This window comes from Triticum urartu, chromosome 5 (assembly GCF_003073215.2).
Source record: "Triticum urartu cultivar G1812 chromosome 5, Tu2.1, whole genome shotgun sequence".
In the NCBI taxonomy this organism is placed as follows: domain Eukaryota; kingdom Viridiplantae; phylum Streptophyta; class Magnoliopsida; order Poales; family Poaceae; genus Triticum; species Triticum urartu.
Genome location: NC_053026.1, coordinates 435,746,923 through 435,763,251, shown reverse-complemented (window position 1 = coordinate 435,763,251; position 16,329 = coordinate 435,746,923). Strand labels below are relative to the sequence as shown.

The 16,329-nt window shown below is 46.0% G+C and overlaps 2 protein-coding genes across 2 annotated transcripts; both read left to right on the top strand.

The window, feature by feature from the left end:
• Positions 1-618: 618 nt before the first annotated feature.
• Positions 619-3,131, top strand: LOC125556176 (serine carboxypeptidase 1-like). The gene is made up of 8 exons (XM_048718958.1): positions 619-1,010; positions 1,103-1,210; positions 1,326-1,600; positions 1,726-1,983; positions 2,148-2,254; positions 2,351-2,437; positions 2,623-2,728; positions 2,817-3,131. The coding sequence occupies exons 1-8, from the start codon at positions 629-631 to the stop codon at positions 2,970-2,972; spliced, it is 1,479 nt and encodes a 492-aa protein (XP_048574915.1). The 5' UTR covers positions 619-628; the 3' UTR covers positions 2,973-3,131.
• A 2,525-nt stretch (positions 3,132-5,656) lies between these two features.
• On the top strand, positions 5,657-8,377 carry LOC125556175 (serine carboxypeptidase 1-like). Its single transcript, XM_048718957.1, has 8 exons — positions 5,657-6,059; positions 6,116-6,244; positions 6,434-6,708; positions 6,796-7,053; positions 7,193-7,299; positions 7,856-7,942; positions 8,034-8,139; positions 8,222-8,377. The coding sequence occupies exons 1-8, from the start codon at positions 5,657-5,659 to the stop codon at positions 8,375-8,377; spliced, it is 1,521 nt and encodes a 506-aa protein (XP_048574914.1).
• The last annotated feature ends 7,952 nt before the right edge of the window (positions 8,378-16,329 follow it).

Genomic DNA, 16,329 nt, shown 5'->3' with positions numbered 1-16,329 from the left:
CTAATAATTCCTTGCATACGTAGGCGCTTTTATCGTTCGGAGGTTGTGAAGCGTACGTAGGCGCTTTTATCGTTCTCTTTATTTAAACGTCCACCACATAAGCTTTCTTGCCCAGAGGTCCATTTGGCACTCGCCAACATTGAAATGGAAATTTCCTCGCTGCCGTACATCTCACCAAAGCATATGCCAGGGACGGGAGCACACAGCACAGAGTACATACACGAATAGCCATCGGTTACAGTCCAAATCATCGTCCCAAACAAGAGATGTGAAGATAAAGAACCGTCTGAAACCCTACACTCCACGGAAAATGAACGTCCCAATCACCACCCTTCGCTCTCAATGCCCGGCCGAATGCCAATTCGACCAATCATTGCCGGCCTTTTCCACGGAGCAAAGAAGCTGTCATCCTCACAAGGTTTTAGAGGAAAAAAAGAACATACACATACAAGATTTCAGGTACAGCTGCAAGCTTGCAACGCTGTTTTTGCACTAAATATACACAGGGAAGAATCCAAAGCTCCTTGGAAATTCAAAGTGTTCTTCCCTTCTTCGGCGACTATATAAACCATGCATGCCAATGATATCTCTCATCTCAGACTCAGAGATCAACAGCCATCCACCAAAGATGAAGAGCATTTCTTGCTTCTGCCTGCTTCTCATTTGCCTGGCTGCACTGCAGCTCCACGCCAATGCCTCTCAGGAGGCCCAGCTGAGAGAGTTCATCTCGTCCAGGAAGAACAGCGACAGCACCGACACGTTCAAAGTGCGCAACATAGCCGACAGGTTTTCCGGCAGCCTGAACGCGGAGAGCTCTGTCTCAGACCAGAGCTCCATGAAGGCGGCTGACATGATCACGGCGCTGCCCGGGCAGCCGGAGGGCGTGGACTTCGACCAGTACGGCGGGTACGTGACCGTCGACGAGGAGAACGGCCGCGCGCTCTTCTACTACCTCGTCGAATCGCCCTCTGGTGCCTCGGACAAGCCACTCGTCCTGTGGCTCAACGGAGGTTAGAATGATCAACAAGTTGATAACTCAAACACCTCTTGTACTACTAGAAAATTCTCAAGGACAGCAGTGACACACTTCATGCATACACAGGGCCAGGATGCTCGTCGCTGGGCTACGGGGCAATGCAGGAGCTGGGCCCGTTCCGAGTAACTGAGGACAACAAAACCCTCAGCAGAAACATGAACGCCTGGAACAACGGTAAGTATCCATGGCTAGCTTCTTGTACCCGTTAATCCTCCCTTTAGCACTCTATATGTATCAGTGATCGTATATATGGCAAGACTAATACTTTGCTTGTGAAAAATGATGGCAGTGGCTAACGTGATCTTCCTGGAGTCGCCGGCCGGTGTGGGATTCTCTTACTCCAACACGTCTACAGACTACGATCTCAGTGGCGACGAGAGAACCGCCGATGACGCGTACGTCTTTCTGGTGAAATGGCTGGAGAGGTTCCCCGAGTACAATGGTCGCGCCTTCTACATCTCCGGGGAGAGCTTCGCCGGCCACTACGTGCCAGAGCTCGCCGCCACCATCCTGCTCCACAACGCATACAACAACAGAACCATCATAAACCTTCAGGGCATCTTGGTAAGTCAAATTAACTAGCTTGCCAAGATGAAATGGAACATTGTACATGTTTTTTTCTTTCTATTTTCTTAGGTACATTTTTTCTTTCTGTTCAACACTGATGTTTGTCATGTTTTTTGTTGAAGGTTGGAAATCCGTACCTTGATGCCAACAGGAATATTATGGGGGCGATCAACTACTACTGGACCCATGCGGTGATGTCCGACGAGGTCTACGCCAATATCACCAAGAACTGCGACTTCGACAGCGTGGATGGTACGTTTACAAACGCCGCATGCAACGGCGCCGTCGACGGGTTCAGCGCTGGCAACATCGATGGCTACAACATATACGCTCCAGTTTGCATTGACGAGCCCAATGGAGGGTACCACCCCAGTGGCTACGTAAGTCAATGGTTGTTCTTGTTTTTTTTTTCTGATGAAGGACAACATTTATTTTTCGAATTCCTTTTCGAAACGAGAAAAAAAAGGAAAATATTCTTATGTGTACAGTAAGAACTAGTCTATGTTCTGAAGAGCTAACCGGTGTTTCTCTCTCCAAATAGCAGTTACCTGGGTATGATCCCTGCAGTGATTATCCTACTCATGCCTACCTCAATGATCCAGCGGTGCAGATGGCTTTCCACGCTAGAATGACCAAGTGGACAGGGTGCACGTAAGATCTTTCATTTTCCATTTAATATGCACTTATTAATCGCTAATCGATTTCACCCGCTCGTAGGTAACTCATGTGATTTGTTCGTGCATGCAGAAACTTGAACTGGAAAGATGCGCCAATGTCTATGCTGCCAACCATCAAATGGTTGATCGAAAGCAAGCTTCCGATTTGGATATTCAGGTAACCGACTTCTTTTCGATAAAGGATGGATTTTATTCACTCAAAATGAAGCATCAAGTGGATACAAACACATTGAGCACACACCCAGCCTCTGCATCACAGGATGCAGAGCAATCTAATTAATATTCTCATACATTTTAAAAAGTATTGTCTAGTGTAGTAACAAACCTGTCTCCATGTTTCAGTGGTGATTTTGATACTGTGTGCTCGCTTCCGGGGACGAGGTATTCCATCCAGGACCTTGGCCTCTCTGTGACCACCCCATGGCGTCCATGGACAGCGAAGGAGGAGGTAATTAAATTCCCTATTGTGAACGCTAGCGTTCATCCTAGATCACCTTCAAACTGGCGGGTTTTTACAAGGATGGTTGCACTTGCAGGTGGGAGGCTATGTTCAGCAGTACGCGGGGGGATTCACATTCCTCTCCGTGAGGGGAGCTGGCCATCTGGTTCCATCCTTCCAGCCTGAGAGGGCATTGGTGATGTTGAGCTCGTTCCTGAATGGGATGCTCCCACCTTACGTAGAACAGCAGTGATTCTTGATGGCCATAAAACTCCATCCATGAGAGGTCTTGGTTAGCGCCAAGCTTGATGACAAGTGTTGTGGATGAAGTTGCCATAGTTTTTCAATTTTTCGGACCGTTCATTTGCTTAATGTGTGCCTTAATATTTACTTGTATCCGGTTACTGTTGAGAATGGTTTATCCTAGTGGACAGGATTTCTTTTCAATGAATCTATGACAAGATTTAAATAAAGATAAATATTGTGCCTTACTGCAAGGATTGCCGAACACCACCGCCTTGCCCTGATACCCCGTCCATTGTTGCGGGAATTCCTTGCATATTGCAATAGATTTTGATAAGATTGGAACATGAATATTTGGATTAATGATATGAGACTCAAAACTAAAAGTATATGATTTATAGTTTTCATTTTTATATAGTTGTAAAATATTGGTTGAATGTAAGTAGCAAACTAGTTTTTCCATGCATGGTTGCATGTTGAGATCGTTTTCCCCTATGCATGGTTGATCTTATCTTAACGTTTTTCCACGGGCTAAACAAGTAATGTTAAATGCCGCCGTTGCTCTTATCTTGGTCATTACGCAAATAATTGTCTCTCCAAGAGTGTCATGCTCATTCGTGAGAATGGTGGGTATGAGTTATCATGACCATGATAAGGAGACTTTAGCTCTTATTGTCCATGAGACTAACATGGCAGTGAATCTGATCAAAATGTGCAATACATGGCTGCCGAAGATGCGGATAAGTATGCTAGTTTGATTGCTCAACGGGTTTTGAGCATTTAATTGACACAGGTTGAGCAAAACTAGGGGCTCAATAACAACAACAAAAAAACACCCTCCCACCCCCGAATAAAAAGAAATAACATCTACATCCCTAAGGGGTGAATTATTGAACGAAACCATCGCCTGCTTTCAATCTGCATCTCCGCATAGCGCCAACCGGAGGAATAGAAGGTAGATCCACTTGCCGAGGAGTCATTGCTGCACCATCACGTCAAAGATTTGAGATCCAAACAAAGCAGCCACGGTCATTGTCGGAGCACATCTCACTATGGCTAGTTACTTGGGTAACTACCCCGTGCAACTCGTTCCCAAATCTGCCGTGTACAAACGACGTGTCATCATTGAAGAATGTGGATCCACCACCAAAAGGCCTCCAACCATGTGGAGGGGCCACCTCCACCCTCTTTTCGCGAACACCACTACCGGAGACAATAAACACAAGCTAACTCCTATGTAAACTCCTACATCAACAGACGACACTAGAGAAAACATCGTTGTGGTGGAGGAAGATTCGAAATACAAAATCCCACTGGTTTGGTCACAACCGCTACCCTGCGACCAAACCTAAGAACTCCAATCTCGCCGGTTGGACTGACCAGAGAGAAAACTATGCCGCTAGATCCATGGCTCACCATGGTGGGGTTGAAGATGTAGCAACTCTTATTCGACGCGGCGTCATCACCCACACCTCACGCCGCACGTCGAAACCCTAAATCTATCCATACGTACAGCCTGGATGCGAAACCCAATGACTCCCCTATTCTCACGTCATCGGTTTGGCAGACGGGGGAGGAGAGAGAGCCCCCGTATCGTTGGATTCTATATCTCTAATCGAATAAGTTGACTTTGTATAGGCATTTTACCGGCAGCTATGGAGATAATTGCTCTAGCTACCATTTTAGATACCCCCCCCCCCCCCAAATTTCATAAAGCATATGATCTGGTATAACAACGGCAACCCGATATTCGGGGGACCCCTTTCCCAAGCCCATACGTGTTTCCGTGGGTCTTAGTGTTACTGGTTTGTCGGACGTACTCATATTTTTCCATCACGAAGTGCATATCGTGTTATTGCTCTTCGTCTTGCTTCTATATGTCTCGACGTGATTCAAGCAGGTTCAAGAGCTTGAAGAGCATTTCTACCAAAACAAATACTATTGCCTTGGCAGGATTTTCCTCTCATTCTTCATCTATTTTGTTTGCGAAATCTGGTTCTTTTGGGATTATTTCTATGGTTCTTCCTTAGTTCCATCTCCACTGCAAAACTGGGCATGAGAGTTTCTTGTCATATCCATCTCCTCGCGAATGAAATGAGAAAAGCATCTAAATTTCGTCATTGGGTGGAGAAGAGAAAGGGGAGCGAAAACCGCTGGAGTGTTAGAGGTTGTGAAGCTTAGTATCGCATTGAAAATAGCCTTAGACTTTGGCCGCAAAAGAAAAAGAAATGAAAAGAACCTTAGACCTCCATTTGGCACTTCCATACACTGAAGGCAAATTTCCTTGCTGCCGCACATCTGAGCAAAGCATACACGAAACGCTATTGGTTACCGTCCAAATCGTCGCTCCAAACAAGAGATGTGAAGATAAAAATCGTCTGAAATCCTACACTACACGGGAAAAAAACGTCACAATCAACCCTTCGCTCTCAATATGCCCGGCCGAACGTCAATTCTACCAATCATATGACCGTTTCCACGGAGCAAAGAAGCTGTGATCCTCTCAACGTTTTAGATAGAGAAACAAGAACATACACATACAAGCGCACAAGCACAGCTGCAACGCTGTTTGTACCCGAAATTTACACAGCGAAGAATCCAATGCTCCTTGCTTCGGAGTGTTCTCTTCCCTTCTTCCTACGCCTATATAAACCATGCATGCAAATGGTACCTCTCATCTCAGACTCACCAAAGATGAAGACCATTTCTTCATTCTCCCTGCTTGTCCTCTGCCTGGCTGCACTGCAACTGCACGCCAATGCCTCCCACTCCCAGTCCCAGTCCCAGGAGGCTCAGCTCAAGAAATTCATCTCGTCTAGGAAGAACAGCGCCACCAGCAGCGACACGTTCCGAGTGCGTAACATAGCTGACAGGGTTGCCGGCAGCCTGAGTGCGGAGAGCACCGTCTCTGACCAGAGCTCCATGAAGGCCGCCGACAAGATCACGGCGTTGCCCGGGCAGCCGGAGGGCGTCGACTTCGACCAGTACGGCGGGTACGTGACCGTCGATGCGGAGAACGGCCGCGCGCTCTTCTACTACCTCGTGGAGTCGCCTTCCGGTGCCTCGGACAAGCCACTCGTCCTGTGGCTCAACGGAGGTTAGAGTGATCCATATGTTGATAACTGAGCATCTCTTGTGGAAATTTCTCAGCAGTGACACTTCTTGCGTACACAGGGCCAGGATGCTCGTCGCTGGGATACGGCGCAATGCAGGAACTTGGCCCGTTCCGCGTAACCGAGGACAACAAAACGCTCAGCAGAAACGTGAACGCCTGGAACAACGGTAACCCATGGGCCATGGCCTCTCTTACTCATCAATCTTTGAATTTGTCCTGCCTTATGTCACTGGAAATGGACCACGGGCCCACATGAAAGTTTCAGGGACAAATGATTTTGAAGTGTCGAGTAAATTAAAGTGTGAGAAATGATCAAATTAAGAGACTAATTGTTTGCTTGTGAAAAATAATGGCAGTGGCTAACGTGATCTTCCTCGAGTCGCCTGCCGGTGTGGGATATTCCTACTCGAACACGTCTTCGGACTATGATCTCAGCGGAGACGAGAGAACCGCCGATGATGCCTACGTGTTTCTGGTGAAATGGCTTGAGAGGTTCCCGGAGTACAAGGACCGCGCCTTCTACATCTCCGGGGAGAGCTACGCCGGACACTACGTGCCGGAGCTCGCCGCCACCATCCTGCTCCACAACACATACAACAATAGAACCGTCATAAACCTTCAGGGTATCTTGGTACGTGGAACTAACTAGCTCTACTTCGATGAAACATTGTACAATTTTCGGTTTTTCTAACTTGGATCATGTCTTCTATATTTGAAGGTGGGCAATCCATACCTTGATGGGAACCAGAATATTAAGGGGGCCGTTGACTACTTCTGGACCCACGCGGTGATGTCCGATGAGGTCTACGCCAATATCACCAAGAACTGCGACTTTGACAACTTGAATGGTACATTTACAGATGCCGCCTGCATGGGAGCGGCCGTGGCGTTCGACTCTGGCTACATCGATGGCTACAACATATACGCTCCGGTCTGCATAGACGCACCCAATGGAACGTATTACCCCGCTGGCTACGTGAGTCCACACTTCTTATCTTTCTGAAGAACATCATTTCTTATCAAAACGAGAGAAAAATGGACAACGTTCTGTTTGAAAAAAACTAGCTCTATGTGCTGAACAGCTAACCGTTGTATTTTTCATCTTCAAATTGCAGTTACCTGGGTATGATCCGTGCAGTTACTATCCTACGGATGCCTACCTCAATGATCCAGCGGTGCAGATGGCTTTCCACGCTAGGACGACGAAGTGGTCAGGCTGCGCGTAAGATCCTCCAACTGGAGCTAATGCACACTGATTTCACGGACATGGATTTTTAGAGCACTTGCACTCAGGCCCTGCTATCCTAGCCGTCCAATATCGCTTTAAGATCCGTGCGACACAACTAACTTTCTATATGAAATTTTATCTTTTCTGTTTCTCTTCACATAAAACATATCTTGAAGTTCAAACCTATGCAGCATGGCAAAGCTTTCTAACTAGAATCTATGATAAATCTTTCAGAACTTTTTGTCCGACATAAATACTAAAAATATGATTTTTCAATCAAACAATACGTATTTTGTATATTTATATTTGACAAAAAAATCTGAAAGATTTATCCTAGATTCTACTTAGAAAGCTTTGCCACGTTGCATAGGTTTAAACTTCAAGATATGTTCTATGTGGAAGAAACAAAAAAGAAAAATGTATTTGCACGGATCTTAAAGCAGGAAATAGACGGCTAGAAAGAGAGGGCCTAGGTGCATGTGCTCTAATATATATTTTCGCTGATTTCACCCACACATTCGTACCTCATGTGACTTGTACATGCATGCAGAAATTTGAACTGGACAGATGGGCCAATGTCCATGCTTCCAACCATGAAATGGTTGATCGAAAGCAAGCTGCCGATTTGGATATTCAGGTAGTAACAGACAAGTACTAGTACAATCCAATACTCTCACACCGCCGTTTGAAAGTACTTCAATAGTAACAAACCTGCCTGCATTTTTTAGTGGTGATTTTGATTCTGTGTGCCCGCTGCCGGCGACGAGGTATTCTATCCAAGACATGGCCCTCTCTGTGACCACTCCATGGCGCCCATGGACAGCAAAGGAGGAGGTAAACCCTGTTGTACAAACTAGCATTCATCTTAGATCACCTTGAAACGGGTGGTTTCTGACAAGGATGGCTGCACTTTCAGGTTGGAGGATATGTTCAGCAGTACGCGGGGGGATTCACATTCCTATCTGTGAGGGGAGCTGGCCATATGGTTCCATCCTTCCAGCCTGAGAGGGCATTGGTGATGTTGAGCTCATTCCTGCAAGGGGTGCTCCCACCTTACGTAGAACAGCAGTGATTCATGGTGCCCATAAATCTCCATCCCATGAGAGGCCTTGGTTATCGTCAAGCTTCATGAGAAGTGCTACCTACAACCAACGTGGATGGAGTTGCCATAGTTTTTCAATCTCTTGGAACATTTGTTTGCTTAATGTGTGGTTTAGTTAATATACGTGTATCCAGTTACTTACTGTTGAGAATTGTTGTCCTAGTGGACATGGATTTCTTTTGAACGAATTTATTACAATATCTAAAATAAATATAAGCATAAATTATTTTTACCATTGATTATTTTCATGATAACGCAAATAAGTAGGGAAGATGATACCCTTAGCAGGCCTGAAAAGGGTACATAAGACATCTCATCAGTGGTGCAAAGGCACCATAGCTAGTAAGCTCCACGTGCTCCTTGAACCCGCACAACCACAATACACATCCCTTGTTAATCGTAACATCCAGAGAAACTTACGGGCCGCTCGCCAAGCACATGTTGCCAAGATGTGATGGCATGCGATCCTTTGCTCCTAACTATGCAATCCAAGGACGCTGAGCCAATCATATAGCCAATGTCGCCATTGATCTAGCCACTGGAGCCAAGATGCTTGCACACCAAATCACACGGTCTATCTATGGACCACATGGACACAACAACACATCTATGCCCGACATTAGCCAGAACTAGTTGTGGCAACTCCATCGAGACATACCACAAGATTGTCACCCCCTTTTTGCAGGTACACAGGACAGTGATGCTCACCGATGCACTAGCCACCACCAAAGGTCACCATATTCCATACATCAGGGTGACCACTCATGCCAAGGAGTATATGAATTGCATGATCGTACCATGACACTAGTAGAAAAGAGGGCTTTGGTTTAGGCCGGGTCAGCTCATTAGTCCCGGTTCAGTCCAGAACCGGGACCCATGGGGGCATTGTGTTGGAAATATGCCCTAGGGGCAATAATAAAAGCATTATTATTATATTTCTTTGTTCATGATAATTGTCTTTATTCATGCTATAATTGTATTATCCGGAAATCGTAATACATGTGTGAATAATAGACACCAACATGTCCCTGGTAAGCCTCTAGTTGACTAGCTCGTTGATCAACAGATAGTCATGGTTTCCTGACTATGGACATTAGATGTCATTGATAACGAGATCACATCATTAGGAGAATGATGTGATGGACAAGGCCCAATCCTAAACATAGCATAAGATCGTATAGTTCGTTTGCTAGAGTTTTCCAATGTCAAAGTATCTTTTCCTTAGACCATGAGATCGTGTAACTCCCGGATACCGTAGGAGTGCTTTGGGTGTGCCAAACGTCACAACGTAACTGGGTGACTATAAAGGTATACTACGGGTATCTCCGTAATTGTCTGTTGGGTTGACATGGATCAAGACTGGGATTTGTCACTCCGTATGACGGAGAGGTATCACTGGGCCCACTCGGTAATGCATCATCATTATAAGCTCAAAGTGACCAAGTGTCTGGTCACGGGATCATGCATTACGGTACGAGTAAAGTGACTTGTCGGTAACGAGATTGAACAAGGTATGGGGATACCCACGATCGAATCTCGGGCAAGTAACATACCGATTGACAAAGGGAATTGTATACGGGGTTGCGTGAATCCTTGACATCGTGGTTCATCCGATGAGATCATCGAGGAGCATGTGGGAGCCAACATGGGTATCCAGATCCCGCTGTTGGTTATTGACCAGAGAGCGATCTCGGTCATGTCTGCATGTCTCCCGAACCCGTAGGGTCTACACACTTAAGGTTCGGTGACGCTAGGGTTGTAGGGATATGTATATGCAGTAACCCGAATGTTGTTCGGAGTCCCGAATGAGATCCCGGACGTCACGAGGAGTTCCGGAATGGTCCGGAGGTAAAGATTTATATATGGGAAGTCCTGTTTCGGGCATCGGGACAAGTTTCAGGGTCATCGGTATTGTACCGGGACCACCGAAAGGGTCCCGGGGGCCCACCGGGTGGGGCCACCTGCCCCGGGGGGCCACATGGGCTGTAGGGGGTGCGCCTTGGCCTACATGGGCCAAGGGCACCATCCCCAAGAGGCCCATGCGCCTAGGGTTTCAAGGGAGGAAGAGTCCTAGGAGGGGAAGGCACCTCCTAGGTGCCTTGGGGAGGAGGGATTCCTCCCCCTTGGCCGCACCCCCCTAGGAGATTGGATCTCCTAGGGCCGGCGCCCCCCCTAGGCCCTCCTATATATAGTGGGGAAGGAGGGCTTTTTGACCCACGCCTTTGGTTGCCTCCTTCTCCCTCTCCAACACCTCCTCCTCCATAGCGCTTGGCGAAGCCCTGCCGGAGTACTGCAGCTCCATCAACACCACGCCGTCGTGCTGCTGCTGGTGCCATCTCCCTCAACCTCTCCTCTCCCCTTGCTGGATCAAGAAGGAGGAGACGTGGCTGTTCCGTACGTGTGTTGAACGCGGAGGTGCCGTCCGTTCGGTACTAGGATCTCCGGTGATTTGGATCACGTCGTGTTCGACTACATCATCCCCGTTCTTTGAACGCTTCCGCTCGCGATCTACAAAGGTATGTAGATGCATCCAATCACTCGTTGCTAGATGAATTCATAGATGGATCTTGGTGAAACCGTAGGAAAATTTTTGTTTTCTGCAACGTTCCCCAACAGTGGCATCATGAGCTAGGTCTATGCGTAGTTCTTCTTGCGCGAGTAGAACACAATTTGTTGTGGGCGTAGATGTTGTCAACTTTCTTGCCGCTACTAGTCTTTTCTTGCTTCAACGGTATTGTGGGATGAAGTGGCCCGGACCAACCTTACACGTACTCTTACGTGAGACCGGTTCCACCGACTAACATGCACAAGTTGCATAAGGTGGCTGGCAGGTGTCTGTCTCTCCTATTTTAGTTGGAGCGGATTCGATGAAGAGGGTCCTTATGAAGGGTAAATAGAAGTTGACAAATCACGTTGTGGCTTTCACGTAGGTAAGAAAACGTTCTTGCTAGAACCCTACTTCAGCCACGTAAAAACTTGCAACAACAATTAGAGGACGTCTAACTTGTTTTTGCAGCAAGTGCTCTGTGATATGATATGGCCAAAGTTGTGATGAATGATGAATGATCTATATGTGATGTATGAGATGTTCATGCTATTGTAATAGGAATCACGACTTGCATGTCGATGAGTATGACAACCGGCAGGAGCCATAGGAGTTGTCTTTATTTTTTGTATGACCTGCGTGTCATTGAGAAACGCCATGTAAATTACTTTACTTTATTGCTAAACGCGTTAGCCATAGTAGTAGAAGTAATAGTTGGCGAGCAACTTCATGGAGACACAATGATGGAGATCATGATGATGGAGATCATGGTGTCATGCCGGTGACAAGATGATCATGGAGCCCCAAGATGGAGATCAAAGGAGCTATGTGATATTGGCCATATCATGTCACTATTATTATTTGATTGCATTTGATGTTTATCATGTTTTGCATCTTGTTTACTTAGAACGACGGTAGTAAATAAGATGATCCCTCATAATAATTTCAAGAAAGTGTTCCCCCTAACTGTGCACCGTTGCGACAGTTCGTTGTTTCAATGCACCACGTGATGATCGGGTGTTTGATTCAAAACGTTCACATACAACGGGTGTAAGACAGATTTACACATGCAAACACTTAGGTTGACTTGACGAGCCTAGCATGTGTATAGACATGGCCTCGGAACACAGAAGACCGAAAGGTCGAGCATGAGTCGTATAAAAGATACGATCAACATGAAGATGTTCACCGACGTTGACTAGTCCGTCTCACGTGATGATTGGACACGGCCTAGTTGACTCGGATCATGTTATACTTAGATGACTAGAAGAGGGATGTCTATCTAAGTGGGAGTTCATTGAATAATTTGATTAGATGAACTTAATTATCATGAACTTAGTCTAAAATCTTTACAATATGTCTTGTAGATCAAATGGCCAACGTAGTCCTCAACTTCAACGCGTTCCTAGAGAAAACCAAGCTGAAAGACGATGGCAGCAACTATACGGACTGGGTCCGGAACCTGAGGATCATCCTCATATCTGCCAAGAAAGATTATGTCCTACAAGCACCGCTGGGTGACGCACCTGTTCTCCCTGCAGAACAAGACGTTATGAACGCTTGGCAGGCACGTACCAATGACTACTCCCTCGTTCAGTGCGGCATGCTTTACAGCCTAGAGCCGGGGCTCCAAAAGCGTTTTGAGAGACATGGAGCATATGAGATGTTCGAAGAGCTGAAAATGGTTTTCCAAGCTCATGCCCGGGTCGAGAGATATGAAGTCTCCGACAAATTCTTCAGCTGTAAGATGGAGGAAAATAGTTCTGTTAGTGAGCACATACTCACTATGTCTGGGTTACATAACCGCCTGACTCAGCTGGGAGTTAATCTCCCGGATGATGCGGTCATTGACAGAATCCTCCAGTCGCTTCCACCGAGCTACAAGAGCTTTGTGATGAACTTCAATATGCAGGGGATGGAAAAGACCATTCCTGAAGTATTTGCTATGCTGAAATCAGCAGAGGTAGAAGTCAAGAAGGAACATCAAGTGTTGATGGTCAATAAAACCACTAAGTTCAAGAAGGGCAAAGGTAAAAAGAACTTCAAGAAGGATGGCAAGGGAGTTGCCGCGCCCGGCAAGCAAGCTGCCGGGAAGAAGCCAAAGAATGGACCCAAGCCCGAGACTGAGTGCTTTTATTGCAAGGAAAGTGGTCACTGGAAGCGGAACTGCCCCAAATACTTAGCGGACAAGAAGGCCGGCAAAACAAAAGGTATATATGATATACATGTAATTGATGTGTACCTTACTAGTACCCGTAGTAGCTCCTGGGTATTTGATACCGGTGTAGTTTCTCACATTTGTAACTCAAAGCAGGGGCTGTGAAATAAGCGGAGACTGGCAAAGGACGAGGTGACGATGCGCGTCGGGAATGGTTCCAAGGTCAATGTGATCGCCGTCGGCACGCTACCTCTATATTTACCTTCGGGATTAGTTTTAAACCTTAATAATTGTTATTTAGTGCCAGCTTTGAGCATGAACATTGTATCGGGATCTCGTTTAATTCGAGATGGCTACTCATTTAAATCCGAGAATAATGGTTGTTCTATTTATATGAGAGATATGTTTTATGGTCATGCTCCTATGGTGAATGGTTTATTCTTAATGAATCTCGAGCGTAATGCTACACATATTCATAGTGTGAGTACCAAAAGATGTAAAGTTGATAATGATAGTCCCACATACTTGTGGCACTGCCGCCTTGGTCACATAGGTGTCAAACGCATGAAGAAGCTCCATGCAGATGGACTTTTAGAGTCTCTTGATTACGAATCATTTGACACGTGCGAACCATGCCTCATGGGTAAGATGACCAAGACTCCGTTCTCAGGAACAATGGAGCGAGCAACCAACTTATTGGAAATCATACATACTGATGTGTGCGGTCCAATGAGTGTTGAGGCTCGCGGTGGCTATCGTTATGTTCTCACTCTCACTGATGATTTGAGTAGATATGGGTATATCTACTTAATGAAACACAAGTCTGAAACCTTTGAAAAGTTCAAGGAATTTCAGAGTGAGGTTGAGAATCAACGTGACAGGAAAATCAAGTTTCTACGATCAGATCGTGGAGGAGAATACTTGAGTCACGAATTTGGCACACACTTAAGAAAATGTGGAATAGTTTCACAACTCACACCGCCTGGAACACCTCAGCGTAATGGTGTGTCCGAACATCGTAATCGCACTCTATTAGATATGGTGCGATCTATGATGTCTCTTGCCGATTTACCGCTATCTTTTTGGGGCTATGCTTTAGAGACTGCCGCATTCACTTTAAATAGGGCTCCGTCGAAATCCGTTGAGACGACACCGTTTGAATTATGGTTTGGGAAGAAACCTAAGCTATCGTTTCTAAAAGTTTGGGGATGCGATGCTTATGTCAAGAAACTTCAACCTGAAAAGCTCGAACCCAAGTCGGAAAAATGCGTCTTCATAGGATACCCTAAAGAAACTGTTGGGTATACCTTCTACCTCAGATCCGAAGGCAAGATCTTTGTTGCCAAGAATGGATTCTTTCTAGAGAAAGAGTTTCTCTCGAAAGAAGTAAGTGGGAGGAAAGTAGAACTTGATGAAGTGTTACCTCTTGAACCGGTAAATGGCACAACTCAAGAAAATGTTCCTGAGGTGCCTGCACCAACTAGAGAGGAAGTTATTGATGATGATCAAGATGCTTCTGATCAAGCTCCTACTGAAATTCGAAGGTCCACAAGGACACGTTCCGCACCAGAGTGGTATGGCAACCCTGTCTTGGAAATCATGTTGTTAGACAACGGTGAACCTTCGAACTATGAAGAAGCGATGGCGGGCCCGGATTCCGACAAATGGCTAGAAGCCATGAAATCCGAGATAGGATCCATGTATGAAAACGAAGTATGGACTTTGACTGACTTGCCCGTTGAACGGCGAGCCATAGAAAATAAATGGATCTTTAAGAAGAAGACAGACGCGGATGGTAATGTGACCATCTATAAAGCTCGGCTTGTCGCTAAGGGTTATCGACAAGTTCAAAGGGGTTGACTACGATGAGGCTTTCTCACCGGTAGCGAAGCTAAAGTCCGTCCGAATCATGTTAGCAATTGCCGCATTCTACGATTATGAGATATGGCAAATGGACGTTAAAACGGCATTCCTTAATGGTTTCCTTAAGGAAGAATTGTATATGATGCAGCCGGAAGGTTTTGTCGATCCTATGAATGCTGACAAGGTGTGCAAGCTCCAACGCTCGATTTATGGGCTGGTGCAAGCATCTCGGAGTTGGAACATTCGCTTTGATGAGATGATCAAAGCGTTTGGGTTTACGCAGACTTATGGAGAAGCCTGCGTTTACAAGAAAGTGAGTGGGAGCTCTGTAGCATTTCTCATATTATATGTAGATGACATACTTTTGATGGGAAATGATATAGAACTCTTGGACAACATTAAGGCCTACTTGAATAAGAGTTTTTCAATGAAGGACCTTGGAGAAGCTGCTTATATATTAGGCATCAAGATCTACAGAGATAGATCAAGACGCCTCATAGGTCTTTCACAAAGCACATACCTTGATAAGATATTGAAGAAGTTCAATATGGATCAGTCTAAGAAGGGGTTCTTGCCTGTGTTGCAAGGTGTGAAATTGAGCTCAGCTCAATGTCCGACCACGGCAGAAGATATAGAGGAGATGAGTGTCATCCCCTATGCCTCAGCCATAGGTTCTATTATGTATGCCATGCTGTGTACCAGACCTGATGTAAACCTTGCCGTAAGTTTGGTAGGTAGGTACCAAAGTAATCCCGGCAAGGAACACTGGACAGCGGTCAAGAATATCCTGAAGTACCTGAAAAGGACTAAGGAAATGTTTCTCGTTTATGGAGGTGACGAAGAGCTCGTCGTAAAGGGTTACGTCGACGCTAGCTTCGACACAGATCTGGATGACTCTAAGTCACAAACCGGATACGTGTATATTTTGAATGGTGGGGCAGTAAGCTGGTGCAGTTGCAAGCAGAGCGTTGTGGCTACATGTGAAGCGGAGTACATGGCAGCCTCGGAGGCAGCACATGAAGTAATATGGGTGAAGGAGTTCATCACCGACCTAGGAGTCATACCCAATGCGTCGGGGCCAATCAAACTCTTCTGTGACAACACTGGAGCTATTGCACTTGCCAAGGAGCCCAGGTTTCACAAGAAGACAAGGCACATCAAGCGTCGCTTCAACTCCATTCGTGAAAATGTTCAAGATGGAGACATAGAGATTTGTAAAGTACATACGGACCTGAATGTAGCAAATCCGTTGACTAAACCTCTCCCTGGAGCAAAACATGATCAACACCAGAATTCGATGGGTGTTCGATTCATCATAATGTAACTAGATTATTGACTCTAGTGCAAGTGGGAGAC

Coding starts and splice junctions, on each gene's coding strand:
- LOC125556176 (XM_048718958.1), top strand. CDS start 629: ATGAAGAGCATTTCTTGCTTCTGCCTGCTTCTCATTTGCCTGGCTGCA. Junction 1,211..1,325: donor CATGAACGCCTGGAACAACG/GTAAGTATCCAT, acceptor AAATGATGGCAG/TGGCTAACGTGATCTTCCTG. Junction 2,438..2,622: donor CTTCCGATTTGGATATTCAG/GTAACCGACTTC, acceptor TCCATGTTTCAG/TGGTGATTTTGATACTGTGT.
- LOC125556175 (XM_048718957.1), top strand. CDS start 5,657: ATGAAGACCATTTCTTCATTCTCCCTGCTTGTCCTCTGCCTGGCTGCA. Junction 7,054..7,192: donor CGTATTACCCCGCTGGCTAC/GTGAGTCCACAC, acceptor TTCAAATTGCAG/TTACCTGGGTATGATCCGTG. Junction 7,300..7,855: donor ACGAAGTGGTCAGGCTGCGC/GTAAGATCCTCC, acceptor ACATGCATGCAG/AAATTTGAACTGGACAGATG.